Raw genomic sequence first — 21,605 nt, 5'->3', positions numbered from 1 at the left:
TTCCTCTCCTTAACACCATACTTACCCATCACCTCCTCATCCCCTCTGTTCCCTTCACCAACATGCCCATTGAAATCTACTCCAGTCACCGCTCTCTCACCCTTGGGTACACTCTCCACCACTTCATCCAATTTGCTGCAAAATTTTTCTTTATCATCCATCGCACACTCAACTCGTGGAGCATACGCACTAACATGCATCATCACACCATCAATTTCCATCTTTATAAACATCACTCTATCTGGCACTCTTTTCACCTCCAAAACACTCATGGCATACTGTTCCTTCAGGATAATCCTACCCCATTTCTCTTCCCATCTACACCATGGGAGAACAATTTGAACCCACCTGTGATACACCTGGCCTTGCTCCCCTTGCATCTGGTTTCTTGCACGCACGACATATCAGCCTTCCTTCTCTTCATCATATCAGCTAGCTTTCTCCCTATACCAGTCATGCTGCCAACATTCAACATTCCTACCCTCACTTCCACACTCCTAACCTTCCTCCTCTCCACCCGCCTCTGGACATGCCTTCCCCCTCTTCTTCACCTTCTCCTTCGGCTAACAGTAGCCCAATTTACACCAGCACCTTGTTGGCTAACAAGACTGTCGGTGGTCGTTGTTAACCCAGGCCTCGACCGATCCAGTATGGAAATCTGTATTGCTGTCTACATATTTGGCAAAACTTTTACACCCGATTCACTTCCTGAAGTAACCCACCCCATTTGTCCAGGCTTGGGACCAGCATGAAGAAATACACTGGCTTGTGCATCCCCAGTGGCTGGGTTCCAGAACAGCTTTAATAGTATAGACATCATAAACCACAATACTCCCAGAATAGCTTTAATAGTTTACACATCCCAAACTACAATGTTCCCCAAAACAGCTTTAATAGTGTAGGCATCCCTAACAAAATGTTACCAGAATAATTGTAACTGTGTAGACATCCCAAACAACAATGGTCTACAGAATTATTTTAATAGTGTAAACATCATAAACCACATCTGACAATGAAAAATGAAGGACAGCAACCAACCATCTGCTAGGTATATAATAATACTGATTACTGTTTAACAGAAATGCAATATTTAAATTAAACATGCAAAGATGCTTCATAACTGCGTACACATCCTAAGGAAATATACAGAGCCTGAGATTATATTGTTTGATTTGATGTTATAATATCCATTAACAGTCAGATTTGTACTGTACTTGAGATAAATCAATATTTATTTAGTCTGAAGAGGTTATTAGACATCAGGTGATTTCATACTGTTGTTAAACACATAACATTATTCAATGGAATTGGATTTAAAACAACTAGTTGCGGGGAGCAATGCATTATGATTGTGGGTTCATATGCCATCTTGAATGTTACATGGTAGTTCAATATTTTCTTTCACTCCATTGGCAAACACACAGCAGGACACAGTGTACAAGTCCACCTGACACATTGTGAAGCTGTTAGTTCCAGAGACACAGATGTTGCAGATGGAACACATCCCATTACTCAGCAATGGAGAGGATGAGATGGAACGCATCCCATTACTCAGCAATGGAGAAGATGAGTTGGAACGCATCCCATTACTCAGCAATGGAGAAGATGAGATGGAACGCATCCCATTACTCTGCAATGGAGAAGATGAGTTGGAACGCATCCCATTACTCAGCAATGGAAAAGATGAGTTGGAACGCATCCCATTACTCAGCAATGGAGAAGATGAGATGGAACGCATCCCATTACTCAGCAATGGAGAAGATGAGATGGAACGCATCCCATTACTCAGCAATGGAGAAGATGAGTTGGAACGTATCCCATTACTCAGCAATGGAGAAGATGAGTTGGAACACATCCCATTACTCAGCAATGGAGAAGATGAGATGGAACACATCCCATTACTCAGCAATGGAGAAGATGAGATGGAACTCATCCCATTACTCAGCAATGGAGAAGATGAGATGGAACGCATCCCATTACTCAGCAATGGAGAAGATGAGTTGGAACGTATCCCATTACTCAGCAATGGAGAAGATGAGATGGAACGCATCCCATTACTCAGCAATGGAGAAGATGAGTTGGAACGCATCCCATTACTCAGCAATGGAGAAGATGATAAGGATTTTGTGTACATCTTTAGCGGCAGTGCATATAGCTGAATACCCTTCCTATTGATCAGTTGTGAGGTGTGACACTTTTCAAAGTTACAGTGTGTCAGTCTATTGTATATTAGGCAAACCTCCCATAAGAAAAAGTGTTGGGGGGGGCAAATTCCCCATTGTAAAGCATTTTTTGTTATATTGTGGAAAGGATGGTTAACTTGTTGTTTATATGTATCAATCATTAACATTTTTGCAGAAGTTATGGTGTTTTAAGAAATGAGCGTGTTGTTGTTGCAGTATTTTTAAAGCAGTTGAATAATTAGTTTTGCAACTGTCGCTATTAGATTGGAAATTGGTGTAATGGTTAAAGTGTTTACCTCAGAGGCACACGGTACAGAGTTTGCTTCTCACTTTTGGGTGGGAAATTAGCTAGGCTGAAAACCGTCTATAGGGGCAGCTAGCCTAAACATTTGCTATGAACCTGTTAAAACATGAACGTTGTTTAATCACTGCATGTATACTAGAACTGTATACACTGACTATAATACTATAATAATACAAACACTCCTCAGTTTTTTTTTTTTTTTGGTCTTTGATTTCTGTTTCGATGCTGTAAGATAGTGATCGAGTAAATGCAAGATGTAGCATGTTTGACTAAGTAGGCGTTAATAGTGCATGCATGATAGTGATTTATATACACACACACAATAATATGTAAGAGTAAACACAAATAAAAGATCAAAAGAAGCTTCATTAGAACCAGTAAACACATATTTAGCAATTTATTTACATAAAAAAAGCAGTGAGTACATTCATTGTTATGCTGGACATCTTACTCCCGTGTTCTTTATCGTCCGTTAATAAAACAATGAAAGAAGTAAACATTTTTATCCTTAACATCGGACTTGTTCAGACACATGTTCTTTACTGAGTTATTGTTTTTATTAGTATCCATTGACATACCACACACACAAACACTCACACCTTTGGACACATTACATTACTGACCACCTTTTTCAAATATGAACCCCATACATGTTAAAACCCCAAAAGGTCATATGTAGATACGTATTACAAGAACACACAGCATTCTGCTCCCATCAATATTATCACCAGCAATTTTACACAAAGCACACAATCATCTCTTCATTCATGTACACCCTGTATATAGTCCAGTCATACCAATCTGCAGCACACACACACACACACACACACACGCGTGTGCACACACACACACACACACACACACACACGCGCGCGCGCGCGCACACACGCACATACACACACACAGACACATGCATGTGTGCACACGCACACACACACACACACACACACACACACACATACACACACACATGCACGCGTACACACACATACACACACACACACATATACACACACATGTGCACGCTTACACACACACACACACACACATGTGCACACACACACACACACACACACACACACAGACACACACAGACACACACACACACACACACATGCACACACACACACACACACACACACACACACACACACACACACACACACACACACACACACACACACACACACATTTAAATAAAGTGCATTTTGTTTATTTATTTTACAGTTTGGTTACTGGGTGGATAAGGCAGTCCACAGACACTTTTCAGTCATCACTTTGGTACAAAACTTACAGATAATAAAGAAGTAGATAGCATTGATTAATGCAGAAAAAAATTAAAAAGGTACTTACGTATTAGCGCAACCAGATTTTCGCGGTTGCGGTAATATGAATGTTGGCATGAAAACGAGTGTGGTAATTACTGCGACTTGTTATTTTACGTCTTTACTTACAACAAATAGGTTTAGCTTGCATTCAGGAAGATAAAACAACTGTGAAAGTCTTCTTCCTGTTTTGCGTACTTTACACATGCACGGTTTAATTGCCTGGGCTGCTGTGTATGTTACTGTCAAAAGGAGTGCTTTTCTCTTATCAAGATGGAATAGGAAAACACAGGGAGACCTGGAGAAATGCTTTTTGGTAGACAATTTATCAAAATTTACAGACTTGAAAGGAGGAAAACTTTTTTTTTTTAAGAATAGAAGCTTGCAATAACAATAAAAGGTTTGCCAAACTGATGATATTGCATTATGCTGACATGTAGGGTAGTTTGGTATGTGAGAAGTTGACAGTGGTGCTTTGGCTACTTGTGATTGTGATAATGCTATCCTCGGACAAACGGAGATTGTGTTTCAATGATTACGGCAAAAAAGATGTGGATTTCTCATTTGCTGTTGTACTGTTTCTGTGTGTGGAGAGAAAGTTGTCAGCAATTGTAGTCAACTCTTCCTGAATTTAAGTCAAACTTATCTGTTGTAAGTAAAGACGTAAAGTAACAACTTATGCTACTTCCCACACTCGTTTTCAGGCCAGCATGTGGTTAAACATTACTTTTTCCATGTTTAATCGATAATCCTGCCTCAAAAAAAAAATCAGTGTGAAAGAAAACAGTTAATGTGACATTTTCAAGTCAGTACTGGTAAAACTGACACATCTGGAAGCAACCAGTATTATCGCAAAAATCTGGTTATGATAATACGTAAGTACCGGATGGTCTTTTATTTTTTTAAACTTTAAACTAGTATGACTTGAGTCATTGCAATTATAACATTTATTAGGTGGTACTTTTTGTTTATATACAAATTTTTAAAGTAAAATGTAAAAAGAAAGCTTTTATAATAAGGTTTATTAGTCACAGAAATGATAATATGACACAGTTTTCCCTTCCCCATTGCAGTTCATATTAGTACCTGTCAAGCATTTAAAAAAATGAAGAGAAATCAACATTGTTATATCTGTACCTCTGTCTCTGTTTATGACTCTGTGTCTGTCTATGTTATTCTTGCCCCCCCCCCCCCGGTAGTCAGCTTAGACAAGGAGCAGAAGTATCCAGATTTGTCAAAATGTTCCGGGTCATTCTGGGCTTACATCCTGAACAGCTCCTCCAAGGTATATGGATTCTAGTGAACAAGTCTTTTTTTGTAATACTTAAATATATTTTGTTTCATAATTTATTTAATCAATAGTCCTGCATATTGTCCTGCATAAAGTCCCCCAACTTAAGCTACCTCCCATGATCCAGCATATCTGCAAACTTCCCCCTATGATTTCTTAACTCTGATAAGCATCTGTTGGAATCATCAGGTTTTGTATATAGATATGATTGTATAACACTTTTATTTTGTGTTTAAAGACTGGCTGCTTTTGCATTTCATTAGTGCCATTTATCACATGTATTATTGTACTATCTATTGTTATAACTTGCTTTCTAAGTAACTTGTATTTGTTTATTCATTTTACTGGAACTTTTCTCCCCAGGACTTCATTGAAAATGGCCTCCTAGTGGCCCAATGGACCATCCTAGAAAACAAACTGCAAATAAAATAAAATAAATAGTAAATTTTAAGTTCAGGTTTTTACTTTCCACAAATGTTGCCAAGATAAGTAACATAATAGTCTAAATGTTTGTTGGGCATTTACTGACTTCTTTAATAATTTCCCTTCAGACAAAAGAGGCTCTCCTTAAAATACTGGATGACATCCACGAGGATGACTACATTAACATGGTAATATTTAGTAGCTACATCATTCTTTGGAAGCCATCTTTGGTTAAAGCCACTCCAGAGATCCTGAAGGAAGCCAAAGAATATGCCCGCAGACTTTTTGTTATGGGAGGTAATATTACACTTGATATATTTTATCTCTGTTGTTTTGCCAGACTGTTTTGCTTTTTTAAAATCATCCTTGTGCAATGTTTAAAATATAAATCTTGTTGAAAATGAGACCCTTTACAATCTTATTTCTGTTTAGTTCAAGACTTTGTCAAATGTGTGCAAACAGACTGCCTCACAGACAGTACTAACATAACTAGAAAAGTCATTTGAATTAAAAAAAATGAAAGGAAATTGTAACTATGTACCTTTTTCCTAACTTACTGGAATAGCCAGGATGTTTCTGATATGGATTTTTTTTTGTGGGGCCTCACTTGTCTTATAGGGCAGCAGAACAGTACATCTTCTGAAAGCTATTATACTTGCAGTTCCATGTTTTCACAGTGGACACTTGCGCACTTTTGACACCCCTTCTCATCTTTGGCATTAGGCTTTCATCTAATGGGGTGCCTGACCTGTAGACCATGGAACACAAGCGCAACAACATTCACTCTTCGCTTGTATCTGCCTTACTGTAATGTTTACCTTTTTTCTGCAGCCTCGTCACACAGTTTTGGTCATGCACTGCAGATATAGGTTCATAGGTAAGTACTAGGCTAGCTACCATTGTGGTCCATTTTAATTCCAGCCAGTTTCCCTTTTGGTGCTTGAATTAACCTATCCCATTTGGCGTTAGATTGACCTTACTCATCCTGTAGCTGATAATTATGTATTACTCCTAGCAAGAATAACTGAGATCATACGATAGATAATTTGATACATTTTTTCTTCTAATATACCTAAGCACTTTAGTGTCTTCTTCCAGATATTAGTGTTATAAAACAACTTGTAAAGGACAGTGTGCCATCATAATTACCATGACAAACCTTAGTGCCATAACTTATCTACCATGGCACAAATACATTTAATTCTATATACTCAATATAATGCAATAATTTCTGTCTCTGAGACAATTACTATGCTTGTACTATAAATTTGCTATGACAGGAGAGGTGCTGTGTAGTAGAAACATTCACCTTTTTATTTGACAGTGTCTGTAATGTGTCAGTTCCGATTACTTCCGTACAAATCAGTGTAACAGTTCTTTACTTTCTGTCATATTCCACCTACAGACCTTTAGTAGAACTCCCTGACTCCTTTTATTATCCTCTTTCAAAATGCCTCCTTCTGTAATTTTTACAAAGATGCATTTTCTGCCTTACGTGGTTTGTTTAGTTATCATGCTCAAAAGACTCTGTGACTCAATCACACTATTTTCTGAAAAGTCATTAGGTACTTTATCATTCTTGCCACAGATTTAAACCAGGAGACCAAGAAATGACAACCAAAGGCCTGTCAGTGTAGCTAACTAATATAACAGTATAAGAATGTAAGATTTATTTCTGCCCCCTGCTTAAGTGCTGGTTCAGTGCCCCTTGCTTTCCTGTATCACCATTTTACAAATGTTCTACAAAGCTATAATGCTAGTTCTACTGTTGTGATTTCTACAAAAGGAGTGTGCTTGAAAGTCTGCACTTTCATATTCCTTTGCTGTATCTTTATCCATGTTTAAAACAGATTATTTGAACTTGTGTTGGGAGAATTAGCCTTTCAGTACATTGTCCTGCATGAAATGTTGCAATGTTGTTGGGGGTTCAAGCTTTTATTCTGAGGTTTGGATGCAGGTTACAAGCAGGTATCTGAAACTTTTACTTGAACTAGTAAAGGATTGTACTGTAAAATGCAGTGCAACACTAACCACTGATTAAAACCATCTATAAAATATGTCCCTGATTATAAGCCATAAAAAAACAGTCGCTGATTAAAACCATAATAAACCAGTCCCTGATAAAAACCATAATAAAATTGGTCCCTGATTATAAGCCATAATAAAACCAGTCCCAGAGTATAAACCAAAAAAAAACAGTCCTTAATTACAAATCATAATAAAACCAGTTCCCAATCATAAGCTATAATAAAGCCAATCCATGAGTAAAACCATAATAAAACCGTCAGTCCCTGATTAAAACCATAATAAAACCATTTCTTGTTTATAAACTATAATGCAAAAAAGCACCCTTATTAAAACCAGAATAAAAACAGTGCTTGATTAAAACCAGAATAAAACTAGTGCCTATTTATAAACCATAATAAAATCGGTCCCTGATTATAAACCATATTAAAACCAGTCCCTGAATATAAATCATAACAAAAAAACAGTACCTGATTAAAACCATAATAAAACCAGTCCCTGACTATGCATCATAATAAAAACCAGTCCCTGATTAAGGCCATAATAAAACCAGTCCCTGATTGTAAGCATAATAGAACCAGTGGTGATTACAAACCATTATAAAATCAGTCCCTGATTAAAACCGTTATAAAAAAACAAGGTAAAGTCCAGTGATCAGAAATGCTAGGCAGATAATAGTAAGTAGCAAACTTGTTTATTTAGAATATACAAAGCTTTAAGGCCAATGCCCTTCCTCAGTGTGTTACATAACAAACTACTGTTCACATACATAGAAACTAAAACCTTCATGACACAAGACAACTTAAGGATTGTATAACAGAACATATTCTGAAATATGCAGAAATGTTGAAACCAATGCACTTGCAAACACATGGATGAAAAGGGAAGAGACCATGAATTTAAGTTTAGAGTTATAAGCATTGTGCATAGGAGCACAAGAGGAGGTGATCTAAATAACAGACACGAGACTTTGAATATGAATGGATAGTGAGACTGCAAGCGGACTACCTGCCTGGTATTAATGCAGCAGTGACCTTGAAACCTGTACTAGAGACTTTAGAGTATGAATGGATAGTGAGACTGCAAGCGGACTACCTGCCTGGTATTAATGCAGCAATGAGCTTGTATGAATGGATAGTGAGACTGCAAGCGGACTACCTACCTGGCAGCAGTGCGCTTGAAACCTGTACTGAGGAAAGGGCAGATGCTGGTGAACTATTATACATGATGGCACAGGAGCTGTTCAAACTATCTCGAGATACACAGAGCTCAGTATATTTTTCTGGCACTTCAGAGTTGTGTACTAGTAATTGTTGTTTGACTAATTTTATATCATTGCTGGCTGACTTCGGAGTTGTGCACTGTTATTTTTGCTTCACTGTATAGTTTTTCAGATCTCTGCTGAAGGTGTTGGCTTTCCCATACCCACCCTCCCTATTTCTGTGTTGTTGTTTAAATTTGGAGGCTTTTGCAGTTGCCCACCCCCACTGTAGATTTGATCTGGGACACTCCCCCCAGTCCCATCTCTTTACCTCATTCTACCTAATAAACTCCTTCTGCACTTGTTTTTAGTCATTTTTAATGTAATTGCATTTTTTAAACTGTTTGGTCTAACATTGCTACATACTCAAGTGTGCTAGCTTGCACTGCATTTGAATTGTTTTTACTGCTGTTTTAGCTACTTTTCTGTATATATATATATATATATATATATATATATATATATATATATATATATATATATATATATACATATATATATATGTGTGTGTGTATATATATATATATATATATATATATATATATATATATATATATATAAAATATATATACCTTTCCTGTAACTAGTGTAGTCCAGATTCAGATTTGCTGTATCCAGGACTGTATGTAAGCTTCAGACCCCCCACAAGCTTTCTGTGTTGGAGAGAAGCCTTCTAGCTTATCAGTGGGAGTGGTAAGCACTAGGTAACCTATCTACCACATAAGAAGTGGTTCTGGCCCAGAAATTGTAGTTATTAACTGTTTGAGCAGTTTTTCCATCTCTCTCAACTTTCTGATTTAAAAGCCCACATTTGCACTTGTTTCTCCCCTTTCCTGTAACTAGTTTAGTCCAGATACAGATTCTTAGTTTTAGCACTTGAATTGCTTATTCGTGATCAGCACTTGTTCAGAACTTGTAAGCACTAAATAACCTACTAATTACTACTGCACTCAACCTTCTTCATTACCTAGAGGAAAACAGTTTTGGTACTTACTTTCCTCACTTGCTTAGAGAAAAACAGCTCTTGTACTCACTTTCCTCACTTATCTAGAGGAAAATAGTTTTTTATTCAAGCATGTCCAAGGGTCAGCTCCCAGTGTTCCCTCCTGTCTATCTGATGAATCTGGGCATCTTGCAGCAATGTAGAAATTGCCTTATGTACACAGACAATCCTCTTCTCCTACCACCCAACACTACAACCTGTGAAAGAGATGCACTTATCTAGCCAAACTGGAGGTACAGCTCTCTCCAATAAAGACTGAACTTGACAGTCAAGAGGAGAAGGTAAACACTTGCACCATACCACACTCATCACATAGTCTCACTAAATCTCCACCACCAAAATCCACACATAGAAACACAAAAAGATTTGCGGTGACTCTCAATAATAATATGCTCAAGCAACAGAGACCTCCAAAGCAGAAATGCAAGCAAGCTCCACCCCCCAACATAACCCAAATGACACATAGCCAGCAGACTCAGTGTGCCACTCAACCACAGCCAGTAAGGCAAAACGTACCCAACACACTAGTCACAGGTGACTCTATAGTCAGGCACACTGATGTCTCACTCACCAGGCTAAACAAGAAGGTTATGGGTGCCAGGATCCACCACATAACCCACGCACTCAGGTCACTTCACAACAAGTACAAATATGACTCTGTTATTGTCCATCTTGGTGTGAATGACCTGAGATGTACCTCCCTGGACTACATGAAAAGAGACATGGAAGAGCTCTCTGATCTTGTAGCCCAGGCAGGTATGACTCTAGCCCTGAGTAGCATTCTTCCATCACCCAGAATGATGCCACAGTACAAGGACAAAATGATTGACTTCAACAATTGGATAAGCATCTGGTGCCATTCTAAAGGGATCTAGTATCTGTCTGCCTGGGATAACATGGTCGACAGACCACGATGCTTTGCCAGAGATGGCCTGCAGCTGTCACCCCTGGAATTCCGGATACTGGCTAAGGTTCTTGCCGCCCCTATAGTGCCTTTTTTAGGCAAGGTTCAAATGACAAATTTACCACCATAACAGGAACAGGCAAGCAAAAACTGAGGGTGATGCTACTCAATGCTAGAAGTCTAAATCTCAAAATGCACTCACTCGAGGCACTCCTTAAAATGGAGAACATTGATATCTGTGCAGTGACTGAGTCCTGGTTCAAGGCTCCAGAGAGCACCCCTGCACTACCAGGCTATAACTCATACTACACTTTTCGGCCATGTAACCTGGACCAGAACACCAAAGGCAGAGGTGTGTCCATATTCATTAAGGATATCCATACCTCCAGGCTAGTTGCTCGGCATAATGCAGCCGAGGTTATCCAAGTGCAACTAACTCTGGGCAAAACTGCAATCCAAATTGTAGCTTGCTACAGATCATCCACCCTGCCCCATGATTCCCACTCCTCTTTTCTTGATGTACTGGAAAGTATTAGGGTTCAACCAAACACCCTAATAATGGGTGGTTTCAACTACCCCACCATTAACTGGGAAAACTGCTCATGCACCAACGCCTTCGCTCAACGCTTTCTGGAATTCATAAACTCAAATGCCCTGGATCAACTTATCCACACCCCCACCAGGGGCAACAATATCCTAGATCTAGTCATTACCAACATGAGTGACTGGTGTTCCACATCTGAAGTCAACACCTCATTGGTCTGATCCGACCATAAGCTAATTACCCTAGATATCCACATCCTGCCCCCACCCCCCATTAAGGAAACCATGGTAAAAAATTTCTCCAAAGCCAACTTCATGTTTCTTAAGACAGTAGTGGTGAACTTCGTGACACCCATGCAGATGGGCAATACAGTTACAACTACTGAATCCTACACAACTGCATTTTATAAGCACTTACATGAGTGGATGGATCGTGCTATCCCCAACAGAACCAAGATGCTATCCTCCAAAAAAAGGAATCCAATCTGGTGGTCCCCTGCCATAAACAAACTGTACAACAGAAGGAGGAAACTGTTGCAAAAGAGAGTAAAATCCCATGAGTGGAGGAGCTCCCTGGTCAGCCTCAGTAAGAAGCTGTGATCCCTGATAAAATCCTCCAAAGCTAGTTATGAAAAAATCACCACTGATCCTAAAGACAACCACAGAGCATTCTATAGCTATGTCAAGAATCTCAATGGCAACACTCAGATCTGCTATGAGTTACAGCACAATGGCACTAAATATACAGACCCAACTGATATTGCCAACATCCTGGCAGATAGGTTCAGTGCTAACTTTACCCCCGTCTTAAACCTAAAGAGCCCATCTCTATACTGGAAGAATGCAAAGTTCCTGTAATCACGGCTGCACAGGTAAAAACCACACACTTCAAAGCCAAGAACACAGCATCCATGGGACCAGACAACATCCCAGGCTGCGTTGTACATGAACTACAGAACAAACTGGCACCCCACCTAAATACCATGTTCAATCATAGCCTCACCTTAGGCTTTGTGCCTGCTGAATGGTGCACAGTGACAGTTATCCCACTCCACAAGGGGGGAGCCACCACGGACCCCGGGAACTACCGCCCCATTAGCCTGACAAGTCTGGTCTGCAAGGCCATGGAACGTATCAACATGGAACTTATAAACAAAGACATTGGTAATCTCCAAACTCACAGCTGCACAGGTAAAAACCACACACTTCAAAGCCAAGAACACAGCATCCATGGGACCAGACAACATCCCAGGCTGCGTTGTACATGAACTACAGAACAAACTGGCACCCCACCTAAATACCATGTTCAATCATAGCCTCACCTTAGGCTTTGTGCCTGCTGAATGGTGCACAGTAACAGTTATCCCACTCCACAAGGGGGGAGCCACCACGGACTCCGGGAACTACCGCCCCATTAGCCTGACAAGTCTGGTCTGCAAGGCCATGGAACGTATCAACATGGAACTTATAAACAAAGACATTGGTAATCTCCAAACTCTGGACACCACCCAGTTCGGGTTGTAAAAGGCAGATCATGTCTCCTAAACCTGATAGTCTTCTTTGAAGCAGTTACCAAAGCCGTAGACAAGGGTACGGTGATTCACACAGCCTATCTAGATCTTGCCAAGGCTTTCGACACCATCCCCCACTCTGGATTTATAGATAAACTCACTAAACTAGGTATAAATCCCTATGTCACAAGATGGGTTGCCAACTGGCTCACTGACAGAACCCACACTGTGAAAGTAGCAGACTCCAAATCCGACTTCAGACCAGTGACAAGTGGAGTACCATAGGGTTCAGTCCTGGGTCCTCTCCTGTTTGGTATCTACTTCTCTGAAGTGCAGGCTAACACAGAAGGTCTTTGGCTAACGAAGTTTGCAGATGACTGCAAACTAGGAGCCATAATCAAAACTCTCAACGATATGGACATCCTACAAAAGGACCTCACTGAGACAGATGCCTGGTGTCAAAGCCATGGCCTCAAGCTCAATGCCAAAATGTGCATTGTCATCCCCTTTGATAAAAATTCTGTACCCATGAACTACAACATAGGCGGTAGTATACTTAACACCGAAAGTGTGATAAGAGACCTTGGGACACAGGTGGACAGTAGTCTCTCCTTTGATAATCACATCGCCACAGTAGTCAGGAAATCCTTCTACATGGCACACCTCATCACAAAAGGTTTCTCATCCAGAAAAAAAGAGGTCATTGTTCCCCTCTACTCATTACTCATTAGACCCATTGTAGAGCACAATGCCCCTTTTGGTATGTACCTCACAAGACATCTACAACAACTGGAAAGGCTGCAGAAATAACACATAAAGAGGATTACTGGCCTCAAACAGATGCCCTACACAGGCCATCTCAAAAAACTCCAGCTTTACTCCGTCACATATCACCTACTCAGAGGTGATCTCTGCCTAACATACAAAGCTATGTCAAACCCAGAGTTGTTGGACATGCTCCACTTAAAGAAATCCCAATCCCTCCGAGCTACACTCTCTAGAGACCTAAACCTTGTCACCACAATAAACAGAACATGCCAGAGGGATAGATTCCTGTCCCAGAGACTTGCCATACGCTGGAATAAACTACCTATCTATATCAAACAAAGCTCCTCATTAGCACTCTTTAAGAAAAATCTTGATGATTGGATGGGAAATAGGAAATTCACCCCGGAGACCACCTCTGTGGCTCTGCTTGACAGTGGCACGGGAAAATAATTTTCTTGGGTGGCAAAAGCCAGGGTACCTTTTTGGCTGGGCTTGTATAGGCCCCAGGGCCGATAGCCTAGTACCTATCTATGAACCTATGAACCCATGATTGATATATGCACTTTGTTATACAAATATGTATATATTTTTGTACATTTTATATGTTTTTTAATTTTAGAGTGCAAGACTTAGTTTATTTATTTATTTATTTATTTTACATTTGTTGACTGGGATTGCTGAAGATTTACAAGTTTTTATTAGTTTTTATTTAAGTGTGTATATTTATAGGGTATTTATATGGTTTTTAACATGTTTTTAATGCACTTTTCACTTTAAATTCACCAATCAATTTAGCAATTTGTGACATCATGATGTAATTCAAGTATTTATAGGGGAAAATGGGAATGGATGTAGATTCTGATGAAATCCCTGGTAGCATGGAAGAAAGCGCTCAATCGTGTACAACTATCGAATAAAAATTTTCGTGGTGTGAATCCCTGCTGTTGTAGTGTTTACTTTTGGTTTTATTTTGTGGACTTGACACTGTTTGGCTCTTTTGTAATTTTTGGTTGATTTTTGGAGCCAGCCTTTGGTATGGATTCGCTCGACGAGATTCCAGTATTGTTTTCCCCTGTAAGGAAAGAAGAAATGCAACGAGTCCAATCGGAACTTGTAATACTAAAAGGGGATCTCACAAGGTTAATTGAGCTCCTCACTCAACCAGAAGAACTAAACAGAGGCGTAAATTCAAAAAGAAAGTGCCACTCGTCCCCCTTAAGTGATGTCATGCCCAACGTGAGCAGGACTATGAGAACAACAGGAATCCAGGGTGTAAGCGAGGTGAACGCCAACGAGGTCGGAAATGACAGCTTTTTACACCATTTAAACACAAAAGGTACTGACAAGTCATTTGAAGCAATAAGGGTGGGGGCGAGACCAAAAGAAGCAGCTATTAAGTATAAACACGCAGAGACTGGATGTAATGGCAATAAAAGTACCATGAATGAAGAATGCCATAAGGATGGAACTAATAAACAGAGACATTGAGGACTTACAGACACTCGATCCCACCCAGTTCAGCTTTGTAAAAGGCAGATACTGCCTTTTAAACATGGTTGACTTTTTCGAAACAGTCACTAGAGCCATTGACAAGGGCAAAGCAGTCCATACAGCCTACCTGGACTTGGCTAAAGCTTTCAACACAATACCCCACTCTGGCATCTTAGACAAGCTCAACAGCTTAAATGTAAATCCATATGTCACAAGATGGGTGGCAAACTGGCTAAAGGATAGAACCCATAAAGTCAAAATCGCTGGAGCCATGTCAGACTCAAAGCCAGTAACAAGTAGTGTCCCACAGGGCTCTGTCCTGGGACCCCTCTTGTTCGGCATTTATTTCTCAGATGTGAAAGCAAACATAGGAGGGTTGTGGCTGACAAAGTTCGCAGATGACTGCAAACTAGGCGCCATAGTCGATACACCAGCTGACACACACATCCTACAGAAAGGCCTCACTGAAACGGACAACTGGTGCCAGAGTCTTGGCCTTAAACTAAATGCCAAAAAATGTATAGTCATCCCCTTTGGGAAAAACAAAGTGCCCACAAATTATCACATAGGCGGTAACCCACTGAGTACAGAAAAAGTAATCAGAGACCTGGGGACCCAAGTCGATAGTGACCTCTCATTTGACACCCACGTTGCCAAAGTGGTTAGAAAGACTTTCTACCTTGCCCACCTTATCATGAAGGGATTCACATCCAGATCAAAGGAGGTCATTATGCCCCTGTACTCCTCCCTTATCAGGCCCATGATTGAGTACAATGCCCCATTTGGTATGTACCTCACCCGGCATTTGCAACAGCTAGAGAGACCCCAAAAGTACCTCACCAAGAGGATCAAGGGTCTCCAACATATGTCATATGCTGCCTGACTAAAGAAACTCCAACTCTATTCAGTAGCATACCGCCTACTCAGAGGTGATCTGTGCCTGACGTACAAGGCCATGTCCAATCAGGAATTGATGGACATGCTTCACCTCAAAAAATCCAAATCCATCAGAACCACGAGAGCTAAAGATTTGAACCTCAGCACAAATATGAATAGGACATGCTGGAGGGACAGATTCATAACTCAGAGGCTTCCCATACTCTGGAACAGAATCCCAGTTCATGTTAGGCAGAGCCCCTCACTGACTCTCTTCAAGAGAAATCTTGACGAGTGGATGGGAGATCGTAGGTTTACCCCAGGGGTCATCTCTGTGTCACTACTAGACAGAGACACAGTATTCTAAATCTATTCTGTACACTTTTGTACCATTACATGGGGTGGTGAAAGCCACATCACTATGGCTAGGCTTATAAATGCCCCAGGGCAGATAGCCTAGTACCAAACTATGAAACTATGAAACTATAAGGGTATAAACCAGAGACATGTGAGTAACAGCTCGAACCACATGGTTCAAAAACAAGCTCTTGGACATATAAAAGACTTTGATTCTTTTTTGTAAAACAATATGTTTTTCCAGATGATGCTTTGTGTGATAAAAGACCAAAGGATAGCAATGATGAGCTGATTCTGTATGATGGTACAGTAACGGACATGATTTACAAGTTTGAAGCAAAAGGGTTTGACATAAAGAAGTTGCAGTTAGAAAATGGATATCTGTCTGAATGTTTGACTAAGAAAATTATACCTAAGGGTCTTAGAATTTGCAAATTCCCTTTTGGGCTAGATTATGATGATATTTTAATAGCAGAATTTAAATAAATGTTTGACAGATATGGTATGGAATTAATAGGGAAAATAATAACACATAATGACAAAAAGCTTAGCAAACTGATAGGTGAAGCAGAAATTCTGGATGGAAAAATTAAAACTGACTTTCTTTTCACTGAATATGAAGGGGTGTACTACAGGAAATTAGACAGTGTAGATTTCAAATGTAATAGAATATTTGAAACTAAATGTAAGAAATTAAAGAGGGACTTAGAAGAATACAAGGAAAATAGGGCATATGTTATTAAGAGAGATAGATTAGGGAAATCTAACAGAAATAATCAGAACAAAAACTTTAATGGGCAAAGAAAAATGCATAGAACAGAACCAAATATGAATTACTACAATAAAGAACAAATTAATAAAGGCATCAGTGAATTTCCAACTTTTCAGTACCAACAAGAATGAGCTAGAGCAGGAAAGAGAACAATGGACAACAGGATGGAACAGAAGGAACAGGAACAGGAATTAAATATGAATAAACAGATACTAGAAAATGGAGTTGTACATACTATGAATGGATATCATATTTATAACTACGCAGGGATAGAATTAACACCTGAACACTTTGAATTATGTATGAAAGGGTTAAAATTCGTCCCAACAAGGTTTTTTGATTACACCAATACTATTATAGAATTAAAACTGTTCCTGAGAAAGTTAAATTTGGCCTACATGTTTCATGACAGAACTAAAGTTGAAAGAAAAGGAAAAAATATTACTTTGGAACCTAGCAATAAAAGTGTGTACAATCCACCTTTAGACCCGACCTTAAATGTCTTAGAAAAAGCAATTATGGAGGACATTTATAAACTAAAAAGTAAGGAGAAGCCCACCTTGGTAAATAGAAATTTGACTTACAAACAAAATGAAGTCCTGCAAAATCTTAAGAAAGATAAAACTATAAGAGTTATGCGACCAGATAAAGGAGGAGGGATGGTTTTCTTTGACACACTGGAATATTCCCAAAAAATCTTTGAAATGTCGAATGACCCAGACACATATCAACCAGCATCCCTTAATGAGACAAATATTAGTAACAAAAGAATAGATTACTACTTGGAAGATTACCTCTTAGAAGAAAGAATAACAGGAGAAATTTATAAATACTTAAAAGTCGTAAACCCAAAAGTAGCCACTATATCTGGGATACCAAAGACCCACAAAAATTTGGAAAATTTAAGTTTCAGACCAATTGTGGATGGACGAGGGTCAAAAACGTACCCTTTTGGAGCAACTATAGATAAGTGGCTGAAACAGCAGGTTTTCAACAGCGATCACATAATCAAAGACTCATGGGACTTTCTGCGAAGAATTAAGGAAGAAATGTGGGACAAGGATGTAATATTCGTAACGATAGATGTAGTTGAATTATACACATGCATTCCCAAACAGGAGGGATTAGACATGTTTAGAGATTGTTTACATAAGAACACAACACTGGATATAGATAAATAAAATTTAATAGTGGAATTTATGGAAATTGTCTTAGATTTTTACTACATTTTTTTTGATGGAGAATACTACAAGCAACATAGAGGTGTAGCAATGGGTGCTACTTGCGCCCCAGTATTTGCAAACTTGGTGATGTTAAACTGGGAGCAAAATCATGTGTTTAATACTGTTTTTTTTCAATATATGAGACTTTACGTTAGATTTTTGGATGATATTTTTATTTTATGGAAGGGCCCTGTAAGTATCATTAACGATCTAGTAAAGTATCTCAATAATAGTACAGGATTTTTAAAGTTTACACATGTATATAACACACGAGGTATAAACTACTTGGATGCATATATAGACAAGGCCACAAGTAGTTTCAAATCTAAGATATATAGAAAACCATCCTTCAGCAACTCTTACCTGCAATATTCCAGTGACCACCCGATTAAACAAAAGCATAGTATAGTCAAGGGACAATTAATCAGGGTGGCACGGATGACCTCAAAAAAGGAAGACTTACAAGAGGAATTAGGGAAAGTAGCTCATATGTTCCAAGAGAGAGGGTACCCGGTAAAAATAATAAACGAATATGTGGAATACATTCAAGGAGAATGGGGTAAAAAATATAAGCCACTTCTAGGTAACATCTATGGTTTGAGAGAAGACAGTGGAATAAACAACATTGGAAATAATAATAAGAACTATGAAAGAAACAATGCATATTACACACATCTTAGATTACATAAATTTAACCCTAGGAATTCTCCAATTTGTCCATACTGTGCAGATCAAACAGCGGATCTTCTTCATATGTTCTGGAGTTGTAAATGCGTATATAAACTTTGGAACTCTCTTAAAGTACAACTGCAAAAGATGGGTTATCAAAGTTCTACACTGTCATGGGAATTTATGATTCTACACATTCCTCCAAGAGAGCTTTCCAGATATAAACTATTATTTGTATGAATATTTTTTTGCTGATGAAACTCTATATAGCCACAAATTGGCTAGAACCACATAAGACATCATGGAATAATTTTAAGCTTGTGGCTATAAAGCATATACTAGCACATAAATTACTTCTGAAACAAACTAACAAAAATATTAATAACCCGAAAATATGGGAAAAGGTCTTCAATATTATATTAGCATGATACTGATTTTAGGAATATATTAAATATAGGAAGCATTTCATGTAGATATTGTATAAATGGTTTGTAGTAGTTATAGTGTATTATGTGTGTGATGTTTATTGTATTTTTGTAATGTTTTTGGAAAATATATTTCAATAAAAATTTATTATGGAAAAAAAAAAAAAAGAACTATGAAAGAGCTATGATAGTACCATTTGGAGGTTATGCATGGGAGGTAGAGAAAATTATAACAAAGAATTGGGCTATTTTGAGGAATAACCCCAAGTTGTGGAATATAGGGGGTCACAAACCCAATTTTGTATACAAAGTAGGTGCAAACTTGAAAAGAATTTTGAAATGCACAGTAAGTTGAATTATAAACATGGGACTACAAAATGTGGCAATTGCCCACAGTGTAAATATATATGTACAGAACAAAATATAAAAATCAATAATTATTTACAAAATGTGGTGAAACCAGAAAGAGGGAATTGTCAAACCACTGGTGTGATCTATCTGGCTATGTGTGAAACCTGCTCCAGTTTCTACATAGGTAAAACTGAGAGAAAGTTGAAAGACAGAATATATGAACACACATACCAGATAAATACACACAACTCCAATAATGCCCTATATAGGCATATCAGTAGTTCTCATGGCTGCAAAGATTTTAGATTTACAATTTTAGAAAAGGTATCAAAAAATCCAAGGGGTGGGGACTATAGAACATACATAGAAGAAAGAGAAATCAAATGGCAAATACGATTACAAGCAAGCCTACCCCGGGTTTAAATGAAATCATTACCATAAAGGCTATATTAAATAGAAAAGTGGAATTTACAAAATGAAAATGGACGTTTTATGAGAACATATGGAATTAACAATGTAATTGTATTCTACAAGTTTTTATTAGTTTTTATTTAAGTGTGTATATTTATAGGGTATTTATATGGTTTTTAACATGTTTTTAATGCACTTTGCACTTTAAATTCACCAATCAATTTAGCAATGTGTGACATCATGATGTGATTTAAGTATTTATAGGGGAAAATGGGAATGGATGTAGATTCTGATGAAATCCCTGGTAGCATGGAAGAAAGCGCTCAATCGTGTACAACTATCGAATAAAGATTTTCGTGGTGTGAATCCCTGCCGTTGCAGTGTTTACTTTTGGTTTTATTTTGTGGACTTGACACTGTTTGGCTCTTTTGTAAGTTTTTAGCTGAAGAGCTGTTTTTCAGCGGAGGCCTGGGGAGAAAAGCTCCAACATATTATACAATTTTCATTATAAATTAGCATTAAACAGCAATGTTACAGGATTATTACAAGGCATTAAGTAGCAGTACAGTGTTATACAGTGTCAATAATCAGGAGTATAGCAAAACTATTTACAAGATGTATAAAAAGAAATATGTCATTAAGATGAGTATAGTTTCTGGGGTAAGTGGTTACAAAAACCCAGTTTTATCATGATGTAGTTGCATGAAGGCAAGACAGTTACAATAGAATGTTTTTGCTGAGGCAATTTGCTTGATAGATTTTAGAAGACAGTAGAAAGAGTAGTCAAGGACGATTAGAGAGAGCTGTTGAGAAGAGCGAGTTAAGGGTAGAAAGTAGATTAAGGTATGAGAAGTAGGGGATGTTAAGGAGGGAGAGTGCAGTGGCAGGACCAGTGACTTTTAAAGTGCTCTTTGGTGGCTGTCTTAAATTGTTTAGGATGTGTAAGGGTCCTGATTCCTAGTGGGAGCCTATTCCAGGCAATAGTGGGGTGATAGCTGTACATGTTGTGTCCAAATTTAGACTTGAGTTTGTAGATTTGTAGTAGTTCTTGGTTAGAGCTTCGGAGAGGTCTGGAGGGAGAATAATGGGAGATGAGAGGGGATAGTGCTGGGCAGTAGGAAGGCTGGTACAGGATAGAATGGATGATCTGGAGCTGAGAGAGAAGCTGCTGATGGGGTAAGTCAAGCCAGTTTAGGTGTTTCAGAGAGAGACAGTGATGGGATTTGTAGGTTTGTTGGGCAGCAAATCTAGCTACCTTGTTGTAGGTAGATTCGAGTTTGGTCAGGAGTGCTGAGTTAAGATTTGTGAGAATTTGAGAGCTGTACATTAGACTGGGTAGAAGGTAGGTAAGAGAGAGTGTAATCTTGGCTTCAGAGCTAAATTAAGACAAGAAATATTTCATGTTTTAAAATGCGTTTTATATCTTTAAATATGAATATGCAGTTTGTTCTTTTCTTCTGACTGGGCTGTGTCATGACGATTTTGGTTT

At 38.6% G+C, this 21,605-nt stretch overlaps 1 protein-coding gene across 1 annotated transcript in view; it reads left to right on the top strand.

Moving 5' to 3' along the window:
* LOC122804652 (inter-alpha-trypsin inhibitor heavy chain H3-like) overlaps window positions 1–21,605 on the top strand; it is a 1,432,534-nt gene that overhangs the window by 715,553 nt on the left and 695,376 nt on the right. The window contains exon 10 of the mRNA XM_044074635.1: window positions 5,655–5,823. Within this exon, the coding sequence (XP_043930570.1) occupies window positions 5,655–5,823 (169 nt within the window). The remainder of the gene's footprint in view (window positions 1–5,654; window positions 5,824–21,605) is intronic.

This window comes from Protopterus annectens, chromosome 6.part0 (genome assembly GCF_019279795.1).
Source record: "Protopterus annectens isolate FY-2018-M chromosome 6.part0, PAN1.0, whole genome shotgun sequence".
Taxonomy (NCBI): Eukaryota; Metazoa; Chordata; order Ceratodontiformes; family Protopteridae; genus Protopterus; species Protopterus annectens.
Note: the sequence above shows the minus strand (reverse complement) of the source record. Positions and strands in the feature narration are given on the sequence as shown.